Source organism: Zootermopsis nevadensis, unplaced genomic scaffold (genome assembly GCF_977971745.1).
Source record: "Zootermopsis nevadensis isolate Lab colony 2312 unplaced genomic scaffold, Znev_1.0 Znev_ptg000044l, whole genome shotgun sequence".
In the NCBI taxonomy this organism is placed as follows: Eukaryota; Metazoa; Arthropoda; class Insecta; order Blattodea; family Termopsidae; genus Zootermopsis; species Zootermopsis nevadensis.
In genome coordinates this window covers 301336-320656 of record NW_028259176.1, presented here as the reverse complement: position 1 = coordinate 320656, position 19321 = coordinate 301336, and the positions used below count along the sequence as shown (strand labels likewise).

Below are 19321 nucleotides of genomic sequence, written 5' to 3'. Positions count from 1 at the left end.
TAAGGCATCCTGGCTTCCTTCTGTCTATAGCCTTTCATAATTCAGAGCTCAAGTAGCTATAGTCATTCTCTGAACCATGCAATATATGACAGCTTCCGAGGATTAAATTTGTAGGACTGCATTCATTAGGAGCTTTGCCAGTAAGGATAAGAGAAAAGTGTACAAGCCCATACATAGAAACTGGTTTATTGAACAATACAAACTTATATAATCACTTACAATTTATGGCTACTGATCGTTTCCTTCTGTAGACTGAATGTGCTGATAGACTCCCATTTCCTCAAGCAATCCGTCATCTCCCAAGTTCGCTGCTTATGCCGGTTTTCAAATATCTATTGATATCCCATACACACGGCCAAACAAATGTTGTCCCGAAATTCACACAAAACAGATGTATCATGTATTAAACAACTTTAAATGTACGCCCCCTCTTTGGAGGACTAGCAATGATGAGCAACATCTTAATTGTCAGCCAACCAACAGGAAGTACCTCACCAGGCAAAAGACGAACAGAAATGGGGTTCTTCAGCACAAATTTTGGTGTTGGGATTTCTGCTGCAAGTGCAGGTCCCACATCACCTCTCAGTCTCTTCAGACAAAGGAAGGAATTGAGTAAAAGTCATGCAAAGACAACAGCTTGGTCAGGGTGTGAGAATGCTGAGCCCAGGACATCATGTAAGCTCCTACAGCCTGTTCTGAAATAAATGTGACTCCTTGGGGCAAAATAAATACTCATACCAACATAAAAAAAAAACAAATGCCCAACACGTGACTAACAGGAATGTGTCTTCCCCCAAATTCCTAATTTTTCAACCAAATGAAACTTTACAATAGCATTTACCATACAAAGTCATGATACATTGTATTACAACAAAATCAGTCCGATTTTTGTATCACACTCTCTTTCACACATCCAAGATGCAACACTGTGTTGTAACTCGATACATCCATCTTTTCAATTTATCTCTTGTTGGCTTACGGGTTTTCACACCACGGCAGAGGCCATGTAACATCTTCTTGGCTTACGGGGTTTTATACCGCGCCAGAGGCCATGAGCACTCATTCAGAATCATTCTCTTGGGTTTCAGTAGGGAAATAGTAAACCAAATATAATAATTTCAGATTTAGATAAAGTCACAATATTAATAAATCTCCAAAACCCTAATCATGGCCAAAATTCGGCTTGAACTGACTGACAGCTCCTGGTCAACATTCTCACTTATGTGAACACACTTTTCCTTTGTCATAAACAACTTTCTTTAAATGGCGTTAATTTAACTGGAAGGCTAAGTGACAAATAAAATTAGTATATACAGAGTGATCAAAAAGTCAAGCAACGTGTTCCTGGTACATGGTATAAAAATAAAAAACATTGAAATCAGAAAACAAAAACAGTTATATTGTGTGTCAGAAATATCCACTGTGCTCAGCGATTCACTCTTTAAATGTCTGAAAAAGCCAGTTAAGTGCAACTTTGTTATAGAAACGGTTCATCATACAATATTCTCGATTTCTCTGGCACAGGTGAATCAGAAAATGTATCATTCTGGAAAGTTAAGTTCAAGCGAGATGCCATATGGTGTTTGATGACAAACTCGTTACACTTGATAAAGATATCTTTGCACAACATACTGTTGTAACGACCTTACAACATGATGTGACCTCAGTGAACAATAATTACACATGAATTACTCTACATCATAAGGGAGGTTCACACGAAGTCGTGGACCGGGCGAGAACACGACCAAGAGCACCGGAGGTCGTGCTCACTACCGAGTGGGAACTAGTGGTCGTTGCACAGTTGGTAGTATACGACCTTGAAGACAGCGGTCGTAACCACTCCGGCATGTTGGAGTGATCAGGACCGAGTCAGTCGTGTGCCATTTTCAAACACCGCGACTCTGAAGGTGAGAAGAAGCATTTGCGAAGTCAAGTGGGGACTGGAGACCGGCGTTGTTAAGCAGGTCGTGTGACTCACTCAAATAGAGCAGTGTTCTCACCTGGTCCACGACTTTGTGTGAACCCCCCTTTACTCTCAACAGCTGCTCAAACCTAAAGTATAAACATATCAGGTAATAGTTTTGACATCAAAGAAACACTGAATCTTAATGTGACTTAAGAGTCTCCTTTGTTCCACAGTTTTGTTCTGGAAGGCTGAGGCAAGAAATATGAATGGCCCACAAAAGGCTGGTTCTGTTCCATCTTGGCTCACAGTGGTTGCTGCTTCTTCATCTCAGGTGAGTGCTTGGCTCATCCAAGTTGACGTCTGCCGATGCCTTCACCCCTCCATCTAGTCTGTACACTTATACACTCCTATATAACACAAATTGGTAACTGGTACAGTACACATTAAAACGATGGAAACTTTCGTCTAGAACTTGACAGTTTAAGGCTTTCAGTTTCATTTGTAAATCCTGGACATCTTTAAACTGAAATTCACTAAAATCCACAAAGCTTTCACCAAATTAATTAGTGATAATGAACTGCCGAGTGTATGAAATTCCTCTTTTGAAATAAGCACTAATCATATCAGGCTGATACTGACTGTAGGTGAAGTTTGTGATAATTTCTCCCTCACTAGATGGCAAAGTACTCATTGTGATAACAGTTGTGCAGTGAGTTTGTCAAGGCAAATACATTAATTTCTAGTCAATATTCTGCCAGTGTTCTGGTAGACCATGTGGGATTTGAGGTTTTCATGGCGGTGAGTCTGAAGATAGCTGTCTTCTGGGTTGTTGTGCTGTGTTGTCTGGTAGATGTCCAACATTTCAGAGGTCCATGCTGCCTCCATCATCACGGCCATGAATAAGCCATGCGAGTGGAAAGCGCTAGATTTATAGGAACAGGACATTAAAAGGAATGGCCTAATCCTAACCAGTGGGGACTGGTGTCAGAATGAGGCAGGGGGTGGGAACCAACAGGAAAGAAGGAAAAAAGGTCTAGGAGACAGCCCTTTTGAGGGCCTCAGGGAGTCCATCTGGTGGGACACACTGGAGTTGGGTCAAGATGCAGGGGGGAAGCAGGAGAGTGGAAGGAAACACTGGGCGGGGCCAGATTTGTCTGGAAAATGGCAGAGTAGCGGTGGGTGGGATAAGCAATGCTCTCTGGGATGCTTCCAGAGCCTTAGGAGGGAGTGAATGAGGGGCTTCCATGACCGGCTCAGGCGAAGTTCATCCTCCCTGTTGACGTTGGGATGCAATTCAATTTTGATGGCCTCCCTAATCATCCAATCCATGTAACCAGATTTTGTAGGCAAGGTAGATTTATAAGCAGTTTTCTTAGCTTCCACAAGATTATGATCCGTTGTTTTTTGGACTATGGCATAATAAAAGCCCATACACTGTTCAAAGTATGAAGGATGCAGTATGACTGATGAAAAATGAAGGCTGGCCACCTTACAAAAGAAAGTCACATGATACACCATGTTGCACTCTAAAAGACTACAAAAAGCATCCGGACGATCCTGCAAGTATGGACCTGGAAAAGACTGAAAAACCATTTCTAATCCTTCCAAAGTATGAAGTGGAAGCATAAGGCTGTCGGACTAACCATCAATCAAGTCAGATGGGCAGCCTACAACGTTATTGAAGCTGAAGGGATAAATTATCCATTTATATATGAAAGTCAATGGCTGGTTGGTATTGGTGGTTGAAGAGTTAATAAAATCCCAACGTCAACACTGAAGACGTGCCACCTGTGAGTAAAAAACAGTGTGAAGTGCCTGGAAACAATCCATCTGCAGAAATATTTTCTCGAACTAGGCCCACACCAGTAGCCTCCATCACCCCCCACCCCCCGGCGGTTCATGTGGTGGATTGTATTTTGACAATAAGAAGAATACTGTTAAATGGATTCAGTGATGGATCAATTTCACTTCTCACGTGTGATGGGTGCGAGGACTCAGAAGATTGAATAATTACAGCACGTCTGCAAAATTGGCGTAAACGTCAATTTTGAAATTAACTATACAACAATACGGTGTTACAGGCCAATCTCATTTATTAAACCAGGCCACATTCCTTCACGTTTTGTATTCACTGCCAAGACTCCTCAAGAATGCAATTAAAACTTGTACAGTAGAATTTACCTAACGACAGAATTCACAGACTTACATAAACATCACTAAGTTACCTAATTTTAAATTTTAAAACTTGTTTCAAATTTATTAATTAAAACAACTAAATTCTGCCAGCAGTATAAAAAATTATCACTCTTAATCTGACTCTAAAGCCAAAAGTATACTAATAAATTTGAGGAGATTGTCGATAAGTATTAGCATACAAAAGTAACCTGAACTTCGATTGAAGTTACTCCCAGCAGGGAGTCCAATGATGGCTGTCTTTTGGGTTGCAGCACCGTGTAGTCTGGTAGACGTTTTCTATGTTTCAGAGGTCCTTGCTGCCTCCATCACCACGGCGAAGAATTGCATGGTGCTAAACTCAGAAGACAGCCATCTTCAAATTACCCCATGTTTCCCCAGCCCTTGGTAACAGGCCATAGTGAAGTGAATAGGACTATCACCTGCAACTAACTTTTCAGAATGCCTGTACTTGAAACTGTTGCCACAGCAGTCTGTACTCTCAAGACACTTCCTCAGCAACTCTTTGCAAGTTTCTTTATTCCTCTGAAACAGAAAATATCCAGAAATGTTGGCTGGTGACCGCTGCGCCCCCAGACCTTCACGATCGCAAAGTTCCATGGCTACGCCACTTCTTCTCGGAAACAGCGCTGCTGGGAGGCTGAAACAAGAACAAAACCTGCGGGACACGAGGCTTATGCCTCACCGCTGCATTTGCTTATGTTAGTGGGATCTAAGAAAATTTAATGTCTGTCTGTGGTAACTACAAAATAAGGAACCAGTGCGATTAACTATATCGACAAAGTAGGAATCAGTCCTATGGTTTTGGTGAGTTGCAACTCTCGCACTTGGTACAACTCATGGTATCCATCGGCCAACTTCAGAGGCACGTCTGTGATTATCCAAATCTAATTTTGGTTCCTAATGCATGGACATTCACTGAAAAAAAGTTGTGAGCACATGGAAACCATAAAGGAAAGTAAATTTGCAATCAGTGGAGAATGTGTAGTGCCCAATCCATTTGGGTACAAGATTGCAAATTGTACACAACTACATGCTAATGCAATAATAGTAAAAGTATGGAAGTTGTTTAAAGTGGCGGCCACTATGTTACACGGGCTACATTACAAGTTGGATAATTCAAAATGGTGAAGATAAGAATTCAGCTACAAAACATATTGATGTAGACCACTCTTTCCCACAAATAAATGACGTGGAAAACGGGAAACCTATGTGAATTCTGTTTCCTGTAAAGGCGATTATTTCCATAGGAAGACTTTCAGCGAGGGACAGTGCGTTCATAAGAGTTACTCAGACCAGGTAATTGCTAAATCATATTTTTAAACAAGTTCAATTGAGGTGTAATTTCGCGTTCTACATAAATGTTTCAACATTGGACCTTCATGTCAGCCATATATAACACCTCCATCCATTACGTATTATCGCAAACTCAACAATATGAGTAGTCATGGTTAAGACAAGCTAGATGCTATTAATTAGAAATACGGTCCAAGAAATGGATACCTGTAACAATGTTCAAAAATATGTTTGTGTTAGTAAAAGTAAATATTAGCAAATATAAAATACTTAGTGTTAAAACTGGGATCTAAGTGAGGAGACCGTACAGGGCATAAACATTTCCCGCGTAAGCTAGGCCAAGATAAAGCATTTACTGTTAATAAATGCAAAGTTATTTGTCCACAAGTACAAGGTGAAACACAACGTTACCATTGGAAATTAACCCTTTCACTGTTGTCAAGGGAATAATTGTTCCAGGTGGGAAATTCTGCTCTACATCAATCCCGTATTTTATGTAGGCAACATTGTATTCAATTCCTGTTTAAATTCGCCAATAAGGTGCCGTGTCTTGGACAACCAATGAGATGTCTGCATTCTATGACACCAGAAATTCTACAGCGTCAGTTGTTTGCAAACGTTTGAAGTAGTAACTGTCTTGGACAGGAAAGCACGTAGAAAGGGCAGTTTTTGAGGACTCTGAGCCCACAGTAGTAGGTAGTACTTGGCCTGCACGACACTATACAGAGGGGATGTTGAGCCCCCGGCCACAAACACAATGAAGACGAAGCTCGAATTGAAGTTCGTCAGCAAATATGAAAATGCCTTCTTGGTTGGCGTCAACTCCAAGCCACCGACTGTGGTTCCTGGAGGAGACCTGGTAAAGGCAGAGCGTGCCGTATGCACATTGACCAACACAACCGCCATTGCCCCAGGTATGTGATGGCTTTATCAGCACATTTAACCACATGTACCTTAAAAGAGACCACGTTCAGGAGTTCCTGAATGATGCGGTTATGGAAAAAGTAGAGTTAACAGAAGCTCGTGAGGGCCTTGAAGCCTTGGTTAGGGAGTGTGTGGAGGCTGGCGGGAATTCTGTTTCAGGAGAAGGTTCACAGAAGCAGTAAATGTCTCCTCCACTTTTAATTTTGTGTAGTGAATTAATTTTAGTTAACATATTGTAAATTAGGAACGTAGAAAATTGAACGTAGTTAGAATGAAGTATAGTAGACATTTGCATGTAGGAATGTGTTGATTCATTTCCTGTCTAGAGGAAAGCAGCAAGGCTAGTTCACCTTACTCTCAGGGGAAATGCAGACGTAGTCATTAGGCAGTCAGCAGAAGGGAAAAGTTGACAAGGAAAGTTGAAGAGAGATCAAGAACAGAAGGGATGAAACTTCGAAGATAGCAGGAGGTCACGAGAGTCATCATGACCAAGGTGCAGCTCATCGGGCTACTTTTAACAGGTGAGCGCTGAGGAGATGAATCCACGTACAGTACGGGTGGATTAATAAATATTCAAGATTTACGTAATTAGAGTGTACTAAGGATAAAGTGAATTAGACTAAATTAAGAAGGTAATGTTTTAACTTAAGTGTGAAATTTATGTAGAACTTAGTGTTAGAAATAAATGTGATAGTCTTAGGGAACAAGCTGTAGCCTCATGGACGTATTATCATATTTGGTGAGCATGTTGAAGCTGACATCAGCATCCTTGGGAACTTGCCAAGCCACGCTACCACATGAGTAAGACTAAACCCAAACGAATCTATCCAAAGTAGAACGTTACAATTGGTTTGCAGCGGCGGGATTATTCATTACTTTGTTATAAACACTTTCGTTTGGAAACCAGGACTGAATACTAGATGAAGTGTTTAAGAAGCAAAGTCAAAATCTACACCAGCACAGTTCTCCTGAAATAAAGCACTCCACAGACTATAAAGTAAATATAATCTACAAAAACAAATAGATGTTCCACAGGATCTAACAAGCTGTTCCATCACTGTGTACTATCATAGTCACTGTTACCAATGCAACGATGAGCTGAATCACAGCCGCGACAGAATGCTAAATGCATGCTCGCATCTACTGTTTCACTGAGTAAGATCACATATAATTAAAAATAATAAAATGATTTTCAGAAACCCTTGAAACTAAACCATATATCTGCCACTTTCACAAATTCAGGTTTTTAATTTTAATTACACAAGAAAACATAACCACTATTACATGTTTTTATAATAGCTGACAATTTTTGGTTAAAGGTACAATTTGGCTGCACGCGACAGAGACAAGCGACCGAGACAGGCGACAGAGTTACGAGACCGAGACTGGTCGCTTCCTGTCTGCTCTCTGTACAATCGTATGAAGTACAATTACGAGCGCGAGACAAAGCACAGGAGACCGCTCTCGGACCAGTAGTGTCTCGCGACGGGCTCAGGCAGCACGTGTGTTGTTGAGTAAAATAATGGTAGAAATTAAATTTACTGGTGACCAAGATGAGCAATTGGTAGAATCAGTAGCAGAAAACCGACCACTGACCACCGACAGAAAGATCCTTCTTCACGTCTGGTTTTGAATATTGAACTCATAGGTTTTCTTTGTTTCTTTCGCAACAAATAACACAGCAACACATCATCTTCTTCTTCGAGTAACGTTTTTAGAAGCATTTTTGTACTCATTTTTTACAGAATATGTACACGTATGTCTCAACAAAACAAAGAAAACAAACACTTTGCCGCATGTCTCGGTCGTCACCTCAAAAGTGTGTGTCGACAAGCTGCGATGTGTCCGTCTGCCGTCTCTGTCGCCTGTCTCGGTCGCTTGTCTCTGTCGCGTGCAGCCAAAGTATACCTTAAGGCAGGGGTGACCAACCCGCGGGCCGCATGTGGCCCGCCATGAACATTTTATTATTATATTATCTACGTTTACATGTAAGAATAATAGTAAACACAATAATAATAACTCGTTATGTTTCAATTTTTCACTCCAAAAAAAGTCTATAGTGTATCTAAATCTAATATGGGGATATATAATTTTATATGTGGCCCGCGGAGTTATGATGCATTTCCAAAGTGGCCCGAAAGATCATTTGGGTTGGCCACCCCTGCCTTAAGGTAAATTATTGTGGCGTATACGGAGCTGATGCAACAGCGGCTATTCCATCATCTTACCCCACCCCAAATATTTTATGTACGCAATTTTGTAAAGCCGTTTAAAATAAACAAATATCTTGATTGATATTTGTTTTTAAAATGAATTGTTTCATAATAGATTATGGCTTTATTAATACTTTATGCTTTAATCGTTTATAGATTAAATTGCTGTACAAATGATTCCTGTTTAAATTCGCCAATAAGGTGTCGTGTCTTGGAGGACCGCACCCATACTAACCAATGAGATGTCTGCATTCTATGCCGCCAGAATTTCTATATATCCAATGCACAGCGTCATTTGGTTGCATTGTCAGTGTGTGTTAAGTACTTGGGTGCTGGAAACGCTTAACTATTAAAACTGTTTTTTGTTATCAGTCATCAAATTATCTATTACAACAATGGTGAGTTCTATATTTTGCTCATTTCAGATATTTTAAGGAATTTTTGTGATTGATTGAAATGGTTTTCACGAATGGATGTGCTACCTCTGTGAAATACGTTATTACGTATGATTAATAAAATATAAGTTCTGGCATCTAATTAATGCGAAAGTAATATGAATTTCTAATTTTGTGTAATACGTTTATCATATTATCTAAATTTAATTAATTTTGCTTCCACGTGGCGGTGGCTCGACAGAAAGTTCTGAAGTGTATGTATATTGTATTGTGCTTTCAAATGATGTTCAGTTAGACAAAGAATATGTGGTAATTTGGCACTTATCAATTCTTCAGTTTTTGGGGAAAGTCCTCTGATGTTCTGATGGAAAACCAGGAGATTTTCTTTCTGGGTGGTTTCTAAGTTTTTGGTTGAAAGGCCTCTAATGTTCTGATGATATAACATGAAATTTTCATTTTGATTGTGATCTAATTTTAGAACTGGCTTATTTACATTGACTTGGATATCTTTCAGGAATTTAGTGATACATTTGGGCCTTAACCTAAAAAAGGCCTAGGTCTTACACCAGTGATAACAGGAATCTTACCAGTATTTGGTTTGCTCCTAATCTCATTGGCAATGAGTTGCACAAGCTTCTCCTTACCCCTTGAGTTTAGGTGCAATCCATGTCTGGTGTGGTCATATTTATTCACAGATGGCACATCAATTAATCTAATGTGCGATCTGTCCGCATTCCAAAGCGCACGCTCAAGTCTCACATTTGCACTCCTAACCCACTTGCTCATATGAGGCCTGTCATGCCGCTCGAGAAGGCCAACATTAGTATGTAAGCTTTTCCTGGCAATGCTGTCCATATAATTTTCAATCTTGTAATTTCGGTCCATGTCAAGGCTATTTCCCGGTCCTCCCACTATAATTACATTATCATCCTTAGTGAAATCCTTGCTTAGTGTTTCTAGTTCCCCAACAACATTGCCAAGTGTAGCATTGGGTTTGAATATATTTGTAACCATATATTCATCCCCTAGGACTGATTGAAGACGTTCACATAGTCCCCTACCATGACTACTGCCTAAGAGCAGGACCTTCTTACATTTTTTATTCTTAACAATTTGTTTTGCATCTTTTTCCTTTAACTGAGCAGCACCTTAAGGTTCCGACACAGTCAAAGCCTCAAATTTGTTGCGCAGTTTAACAGTAAATTTTGAACCCTTACTGGAGCAAAGACTTTTGTTTCTGCGTTGCGATTTGGCCTTAAAATCAGTCCAAAGAGTGGACGAATAGTTACATTTAATATTAGAGCTGTTATCAGCTTTAAAACTAGCAATCTGATCATATGCCAAAGCCAACTCCCTCCGTAGATCCAAAATAGTTTTCTCCTGTTCCCTAACTAACCTGGCCTGGTTACACATCAAACAAAACCATGGCTTAGCTACATCTACATTATTAACAGTGATGTTGGCACATTCCCAGTGGAACCACCAATTACAGTTGTCACATAATATACCTTTACAGACTTCTTTCTGGCAGGAGCCACATTTACCTGATAACTCATTAGACCTATTCTTATCTTAAAACTTACTCAAGTTACAAAGGCTTAGACTAAAGAGAACTATTAATAACAGTGAACAGATTGGAGATGTGGATCTAACTTATGTCAAGTTATTATATCAGGAGCAGGTGGTAAGTCTTTACAAAGCAAGATTCTTCAAATTTAGTGAAATTTGGTGTGAGTATAAGTTCTATAAAAAACGTGTCATTGTAAAATTATAACTTAAGGGTTTGTGTTTCTTCTACAGCAAAACCCAGTACAAGACGACCCACCCCTATCATCATCACCACCACAAGACCATGCAAGTCCTCAGAAATGGGTTCTAGCATCATCTTCTGTTTTCAAAGCACAACAAGCACAAATACTACAAGACCTAAAAAATGAAAACGCAGTACTACAACAACAACGAGACCGAGTAAGTCCTCAGAAACGGGTTCTAGCATCGTCTTCTGTTTTCAAAGCGAGATTCTGCAATTTTAGTGAAATTTAGTGTCCGTGCATTAAAAAAATTCTTCTCTGTGTCTGTCTTGCACGCGCATGCACTTTAAACCTAACTTCTGAGCTTGAGCTTCTCACAAAATGTACTGTTTTCTGCAAAACATAAAAATTTGCTTCATATTGAGTTGCATTTCATGGATCCATAAGACAGTCAGATGACGATAGGATGTGGAAAAAGTCATAATAATACAATACATATTATAAAGTACAATTCGTACCATTATATAAATTTCACATAATACAAACTAAGGATTCACCTAAAGAAATGATAAGCTACAAATAGATCTACCCATTACACACAGAAGAAAATTTACCACTTATTTGTAAACAACATAAATTCATTGACAGAGTAAAAAGAATGCGTAAGTAAGTGTCTTTCTGACGCTGCCATAGCTATATATAGCTATAATCATGAAATCTGCCTCGCATTTTTATTTGACATTCTTTCATATCAAAGGCTGGAAGATGTCTCACTATTTTATGGACTGTGAATTGTGTAAATTCTTATGGCAACTATAATTCTGGCCAATCTCATCTCTTGGATGGCAAGAATGTCAATTTTATAATCATTTGTTACTTCAATTAATTGTTCCAGCGCCCCACTTCTATATAATGAAAGCAAATTACACGTTCCTAATCGGAGTTCCATGTTCTTGCTAGGTTGTCACATTTTTTGGGAATTCTCAACAGAATTGCTTTTTCCAAGGTGGGGGTCGTCAACCCCCAACCTGGAAATCCAGGTCCCCGAACTTACATCCCCCAGGCACTGGGTAGCTCATGAACCTCGGGAGCGCTGCTCCCCGCACTCCCAAGACGCGAGCCCCTGAGAGGGTGAATTTGGGTTATGTCTGTTTATTTGTGGTCGTGTGACTGACATTAAGTGAAATAGTTTTATTTGTGGATTGACATTAAACTAAATTAGGCTTTAGGAAAGCCACACACAAGAGCGTTTTATATTAAGAATTGTAAAATTGTGAATAATGTTATAAAAGAGGCTAGAAAGCAGCATTACAGGAGACTTATAGCAAAATCAGACGACGAAATAAAAACAAAGTGGAACGTAATAGAAAGGGAGACAGGAAAAATATACGAGGCGCGTCCCAAAAGTAAGTTTCCCATTCGTCCCACAGCTAGCAAACCTTATATTGCGCGAAGCGACTGTGCGTACGTGATAGAGCAATGACGTAGCATGGCGCATGCACTAACGGTACTTCCCGCGTTCTCACAGTAGCATCGTTGCAGCTGTTGAAGATGGAGATTCTTATTCCAGCTCCCGCCGACTGTGAAGTGCGGTCAGTGATAACGCTAGGCCGCACACAGCTCGACGGACAGCAAGTCTCCTGCAGGAGTTCAGCTGGGAGGTGTTTAATCATTCACCCTACAGCCCGGACCTCGCTCCCAGTGATTTCCATCTTTTCCTACACCTCAAGAAATTCCTGTCCGGTCAGCGTCAGCGTTTTGAGAATGACAGAGAGGCGGAGATGGTTGTCACACAGTGGTTCCAATCCCAGGCGGCAGACTTCTACGACACAGGTATTCAAAAGTTGGTCCCACGGTATGACCAATGTCTCAATTCCGGTGGCGAATATGTTGAAAAATAGCTGGACACTTGCTGTATCTGTTGCAATAAATATTTCCATGAAATTGTGTTTTGTTTCTGTAAACGGCCCCAGGGAAACTTACTTTGTGGACCAGCCTCGTATTTATCAGATCAGACGCCATCTCTTCTAATAAACAATGAAAAAGTAAAGGATCCTGGAAAAGTGGCTTAAGTTTTTGAATATCACTTCTGCCCAAACACTTTGTCACTAGTCGAACTTCACAGAGGCGACGGGCTTCAATTTGAGAAAAGAAAACTCCCGTAATATTTGGTACCTTTTCGATGACGTATCGACGGATGCCAAGTGGCGACTCTTGTGAACGCAATCGATAAAACAGATTCATCACTCTGACGATGCAGCAGTGTTGCCAAATGGGTATCTCATTTGATAAAAGCTGCGACCCACACAGTTGCCAAATTGGAGAAAGAATTTTTGTGCGCGTTGACGAAACCGCGTAGAAATGGATTAAAATTGACTTTCAAACTTTGAAGCTGTTAAGTTTGAAATGCAGTGAAATTTAAGCACTATGTGCGGATGGACGAATGCCCACATTCACAATACTATAAGTAATCAGCCGCGTTAACTGGTTACAGCAGTAAACCGACGTTTCGGGAACAAACTGTGTCCCAATCTTCAGGGTTCTGACGGGACTGGATCCTCGGAAGTCACCTGTGTAACTTCCTGCTCGGGACCAGTGCACGCAGTTGCACAGGCGACTTCCGAGGATCCAGTCACATCAGAACCCTGAAGATGGGGACAGAGCTTCCTCCCAAGAATCGCGAAGGTCCCGGCTAGCCTCCGAATAAAAGTGAAATGTAAAATTTTCTTCCGATGTTGCATTTACAGAGACAAAACTTGGAATCAATTGATGAGAGGGATGGGTAGAAATAACGCAGACTGTTCTATCTGATAGCAAAGGAGATTTGTTGCCTCATTAGGTTATTGCTCTTACATTTGAGCTATTATCTACATTTTAATTTTTAAAAACTCCGATCTAGTAATTCTGAATTCTGGATAATTCCATAACCAATCGTAGAATGTCAGACACTTCGACGCGTGTAGTCGACCTGCGCCAACTTGCCTGTCGATTAATTTCGACCAATGAAAAATGCTGAAGGCAGAAACAAAGCAAACGCTCGCTGCGTGAGAGCGATTCTGTTCTTTGTTTGCAATCTTTTTATCCTCTCATGTTCACATACAAAGTCGCGCAGTTGCGACAGTCACTGAGTTGAGTGACTGAGGAAAATCTGAGGCCAAGTAGTAGTTGGCGTGGCGGGCGGCCGACGCAGTAGGAGGTAACATAACGATAAGTCAACTGGAGTACAACAGCAGGCCTTCTTTTGCTAACCCTTTTTGTCAATGAACTTCGTTTTTCTCTGGCCTCTGCAGTGCGATAACTCACATGCAAAAATTAGCGAAGAATTAAACCAAAATGTGACAATTAAATCAGACAAACATCGACATAAACAAACATTGGCACGCTGTAAATAATGAAGCTTAAGTTACCAAAGGAACGAAATGATTGGTCAATTAAATGAAAGTGATCTTTTAATCCTAATTCTAGATCAGTCGGGTAGGTCATGGGTGTGGGTTATGCTATTCCGAATTGTTTACAACTAAAATACTTTTGTGTGGGCTCTATGTCGATTGGTTACTCTCAACATTACTCATAAGTGGACCTAATGGCACCGTCACGTGATTTTTCCCAGAGAAATTACTTTCTTTAATTTCGAAAAACTACGCTAGAGGTGGGAGAGTCGAATTTATGCAGATTGTTCGTCCTTGAAAGACTCCACATTCACGTAAAGAACTCGGAAGGCGTCCGGCATTTCCTTCACGAGCGAGAATGAGGCACGCAGGCATTCAACTGCGTATTTGCCCTTAAAACACACGCACGGAGAGAGAAATTAGCAAATCAAAATGACCCGGGTCTGAATGTAAGCAAAAACTCGTCTAGAAAACCGGATTTTCCTCGGTTCTTCCGGGCTAATTGCCGGATGTAGGCTGAGAAAGCGTTTTTTATGAACTGGATAATTTAAGAACTTCTTATTGTCAGAGACAAATATTATTCAAAGGTAAATAAATATCCCGTTCAGGGTGCTGGAGTGTCCCTAAGTGACGCATAAATCATCGATCAAGATACGTAATTGCAGATCTTGATCGCAGGGATCAAAATATTTGCACTTTCACTTTACAGCACCCGTGCCTGAAGAAATTTTCCAAGTTTCTGGCGGTGGTCGTCTTAATCGCTGGTTTGATTAACCAGGGAGTGGCGGTTTATGCTGCCGTTATGGATGGCCGCACGAACACCGCCGGCTTCATTCTAATGGCATCGGCGTATTATTCGGGGTAAGTGACAGGTAGTCTTAGGTTTCCGTGTTCATTGCTCGCACGCTCATTCTGTTCCTGTCTAAGCCTTGAACGATCTACGAGATTCTTTGCCGCGATGATCCTGCTTGTAATAAGCAGACTCCAGTTTAAAATATGAGGACAGGACCAAGGGATCTTTATCTGTTTTACTTTGGCCTGCCATTTTAAGCCGCTAATCTACTGCACAGAAATCGATGCTCGATTGATCTGTTTGGAAATTCCTTTGGTCACAATTAATTTGTAAGTACATAGCAATAATATAATAGCGTAATTTCGATTCACTCGCGTAACTTTAAGTCAACATTTAATTTCAGATGTGACGGGTATCGCTTTGTTGTAAGTTACGAAATGTAAACTGACTCGCCTTTGTTTTTATTTCCCACAGCTTTCACGCTTCTACATTTGCCTCAGTCGCCACGAGTGCTGCTGCTTCCAGTGGCCTTGTCCCAGGGTAAACATTGAAACGGTCCGCCTTTGGGTGAAGATTCTCATATATACAGTCGGCATTGCTGCCAACATAATTGGCACATGCCTCCACTGGATCGAGTCAACGCCCAACTTGTTCCCCGGTAAGATCGAGTCTTGAGCCAGACACAGCTCAAGAGTGCGACGACTAAGCCACGTCTTCACCGCCGTCAGAACCTCCAATGTCGCCAAAAATCTCATTTCAGGAATTGTACACTTTATTTTCGTAAATCGTGATTTTCCGAGGGGTGGCCCATGCAAGAGTAACCCCAAAACGCACGTTTTAACGGAGCCTCGTATTCGAAATTGCACTTAAAGAGCAGTTTCAGAGGCTTTTCATATTCCAATACATTTTAATTATTCTTCCTTGTTCTGGGCCCCGCAAGGAGTTTCCTCCCTTGTGGGTTCCTAACAAACATGTTTTGATTTATTTCTATTCGACGCGTGCTGTATGCCCCGTCCATCCCTCCATTCCAAAAGCAAAAACGTATTCCCCCTCCACTTTGATCCCTGTTACTTCATGCTGATTCGCATCAACTGAGTGAGATTTCGGGTTCTCACGGCGAGAAGCGTGAAGATGGCTTTGCCACCAGCAGCGCACTGAAGATGGAGGCAGGATTTACCACAGAAGAGTCTGTAATCTGATACCAAATTATCATGGTGCATAAACCCACAAGATAACCATTTGAAACCAAAAAACAAAGCGGGATCACTTTGGCTGATGGTCAAATTGTCTATTTTCTTCTTGGGGTGGGAGAGGGGGGAACTCGAGTTGAATTAAGGGGCAATGCGGGGAAGTAGAGGAGTTTCTTTACACAGAGTTGGAGGGAGGGAAGGCCGCTGAGTGGAGTCTGTTATTTCCACGCAAATATGAAGGCTGTTGTGTTTCAGAAATAAATGCTCTTCTAGAAAGTGGGAACCTAGAAACGTATTATTGAATTGACGTACGAGAATCCTCCTTGAGAAGCTGGTGGTGGCTCAGCTGGCTTAGACGCTATCTGCAATTTATTTGATCGAAGATTCCCTCTGGGGATTGTTCTCGGCCACGTTAAAACAGGCCCTGATTCTTTAAATATACATGATGTATGGAAATAGTTTTTAAGCTTTCTATAATTTAAAATAATTACACATTGAACGATGGATCTTGCAAAGTTGTGTCAGAATTACCATTTTTGAGCTTTCCACATCATTGAATAGTCATTTTAGATAATAAGAAAGATGGCAAAAGCACTGATTGCATTAACGTAACAGAAAGCGCTTGGAAGTTTCTTTATGGTGTTGATGTCTAGCAGATTCACCATGTAACATAAGAACCAGAAAATTATTTAAACATTTCTGATATCTTTCATTGCTTTGAACGACAGTTTTACCATATATCAGATGTAAATGCGGTACTTTCAGGTTAACTGTAAAATATTTCTGTCAGTCTGGTTTTTAAATAAGACTTAATTATTAGGAAGTAAACTTGTATTTGCAGGCATCTTCAGAGAGCACAACTGTATATTCGTCCACCCAGATGTAACAACAAAGTTGGGTATTCAGAATTATTGTTACGCTCGTCCAGATCCTCATTTATCCTCTTGGGTCTTGGATAACACCGAATAGGACCTCAGTGTAATAACATTACATATTCCCATTTGCACTCGCACGATCTCATAACTTATGTGATTATATTTAAAATACTAAGTAAATGGGCTGTGATACATTTAATATATTCATTGTGGGTGATATTATAATAATAAGACTGAATTTCTAGATGAATAATAAATTATTCACAGATATTGAACAAAAATATTTTAGACTGGTGAAGAAACCTAGCTTAACGCCATGACAGGTCAGGACCATATCAGTATGAGGTGCTCGCTGTTTTGTGCTGGAAATGCACAGCAGTAGAATTTTGTCTAGTATTAAAATATTTATTAAACTATTGAGGTCTCCTCTCCATTTTAGTGCACATGTTAGAGTACAAAATGGGACTAGTTGAAGCATGTGAAAGTGAGCTGGTTTCTGAGAAAGGAGTGAAAGCATTGTGTTGCAAGTTCATTGAGCAAAGACATTTTTTTTTAAATTCAAAATTGTAAAGTATTTTGGTCTTCATTTAAATGGGAAAGAGATTAAGGCTTTTTGTCTGGATAAAGTTCTTTCTTCAGTCAGGTCAGAAATTTGAAGCCGCGGAATTGTGTAAGAAAATGCCATTTTATATTGTATTCAGTCGATTATCAAATTTATACCAAGAAATTGCAGTCTTGCTGATATTGTGGTCATACTTGTAATAATATTATGTTCTTTCATGTGTTTTCTCAGAATCCATATCAAAGTCATATCGAATCACTAACTGATGTTTTGGTCATTTGAGATTTTAGACTATAGATAATTTTATAACACCATTTCTTATGACATCTTTGAGTGAAGATGCTCTTAGCAAGCTGCTGTGATATAATACTGTTTATTTCCATTGTGTTCTTGGCCACTGGCACCAAAACAAATTTGCCATTAATATATAATAGAAGCATTTGTTTTCTACATTATAAGAAGTGTGAATATTTTACCAAGTTTACTAGTATATCAGTTAACAGCTACAGCGAGTTTGGTCTTTGATTATTCTTGAGGAGCATCGAATCGCAATACAGTCACTGAAATTAGTACTAAATGATTTAATAAGAAGTCTTGATCGAAATAAGTAATTCAGAAATTTTATTGTAATGTACGGGTATTTGGACCAGTCGTTTGGGTGTTCTGCAAGAAAGTAAAAGGCATTGAGTGTCCGTTCCTATCCAAACATTGGTTGCTAGTGGTCATGTATTGTGCAATTTCTAAGTGATACTCATGTTGTATTATTATTAAGTTAATTACCTTGCGTATGTGTTATTTTCTTTGTTTCTATGTACAAAATACAGGTTGTCATTTTATATTTCTCAAGAGCAATGTCAAAGAAGTCAATAGAAACAAGAGAAAAATATATTGTATTTTTGTACAAGCATTCCAGTGCTTTTCGCCTATTTAATATTGTTTGTAACAAAATAAACTTCGTTCTGTGTTTCTTTATTTTCGTGCTCACAGTTCCTTCAACCTACCTATAAGAAATTGTGGAAGTGGCTGACTTATGACTTTACTGAAGAGACTTCATTCAGGAGGTCATATTTGATACAAAAATTGCCAATTCACATTATCATCTGCTGGTCATTGAATTTAGAAATACTTTTCCCCCTGAATCCCTCCAACAGTCGAGGGACATGTTGGTCATAACACACTTCGGAACAACATATCAATACTTGATTAGCTGCATAAAATATGTACCTATAATTTTCAGAGCAAAGAAGCAAATGTTGAAGTAGGACATCTTGCCTGTGACAATGGCAAATCTAATCTAAAGTCAGGTCCAAAGGCAAACTTCAGTTGTGAATACAAGAGCTAAATGCCAACCTGAAAATTCCAAGATCCCTAACATCAATCTTCACAGTTTACAAAAATCTGCACAGATGCTCATTAAAGTTTTATCCTTATCATTTTCATGCAGTTTTTACGTTGACATAACATCCAAATAAGTTGGAGAGATAGAGAAGACTTTTGTACTGCCACTAATTTTTCCCCAGAATTATTATAAAATGCTTAATAATCTAAAGTCTCATTTTTATATTACATAAATACCGAATTTAGTTTGTTTAAATAAATGAGGTGGCCAGAAGGCAGTTTGCATTCTAGCACAACTCACATGTCAAAGTCAATAACGAAAGTAAACTTATAAAGCAGAAAGATATTTAGAACCAGCATCTTGCACTCGTAGAGCTAAAGTTACACCACAGAAAGTTCTCGTTATGATTTTTATGTGAGTTTACGTTGATATAACAATTACAACGAATATTAAGACTCGCTGAATATTATATTACCTTATGAAACTCAAATGTTA

General features: G+C 39.7%; 1 protein-coding gene across 3 annotated transcripts; it reads left to right on the top strand.

Moving 5' to 3' along the window:
- Nucleotides 1-6741: 6741 nt before the first annotated feature.
- On the top strand, nucleotides 6742-15528 carry LOC147871690 (uncharacterized). Of its 3 annotated transcripts, none has more exons than XR_015538400.1 (4): nucleotides 6742-6840; nucleotides 10728-10895; nucleotides 14777-14928; nucleotides 15335-15528. XR_015538400.1 is itself a non-coding variant. In XM_087360371.1 (4 exons), exons 1-4 carry the CDS (start codon nucleotides 8928-8930, stop codon nucleotides 15402-15404), a joined length of 393 nt encoding a protein of 130 aa, XP_087216497.1. In that variant the 5' UTR covers nucleotides 8722-8927; the 3' UTR covers nucleotides 15405-15528. The 3 variants fall into 3 exon arrangements, 2 of the variants coding, with proteins under 2 accessions (XP_087216498.1, XP_087216497.1); XM_087360371.1 differs by lacking the exon at nucleotides 6742-6840 and adding an exon at nucleotides 8722-8930; XM_087360372.1 differs by lacking the exons at nucleotides 14777-14928; nucleotides 15335-15528 and having other exon boundaries at nucleotides 10728-11101.
- Nucleotides 15529-19321: the final 3793 nt, after the last annotated feature.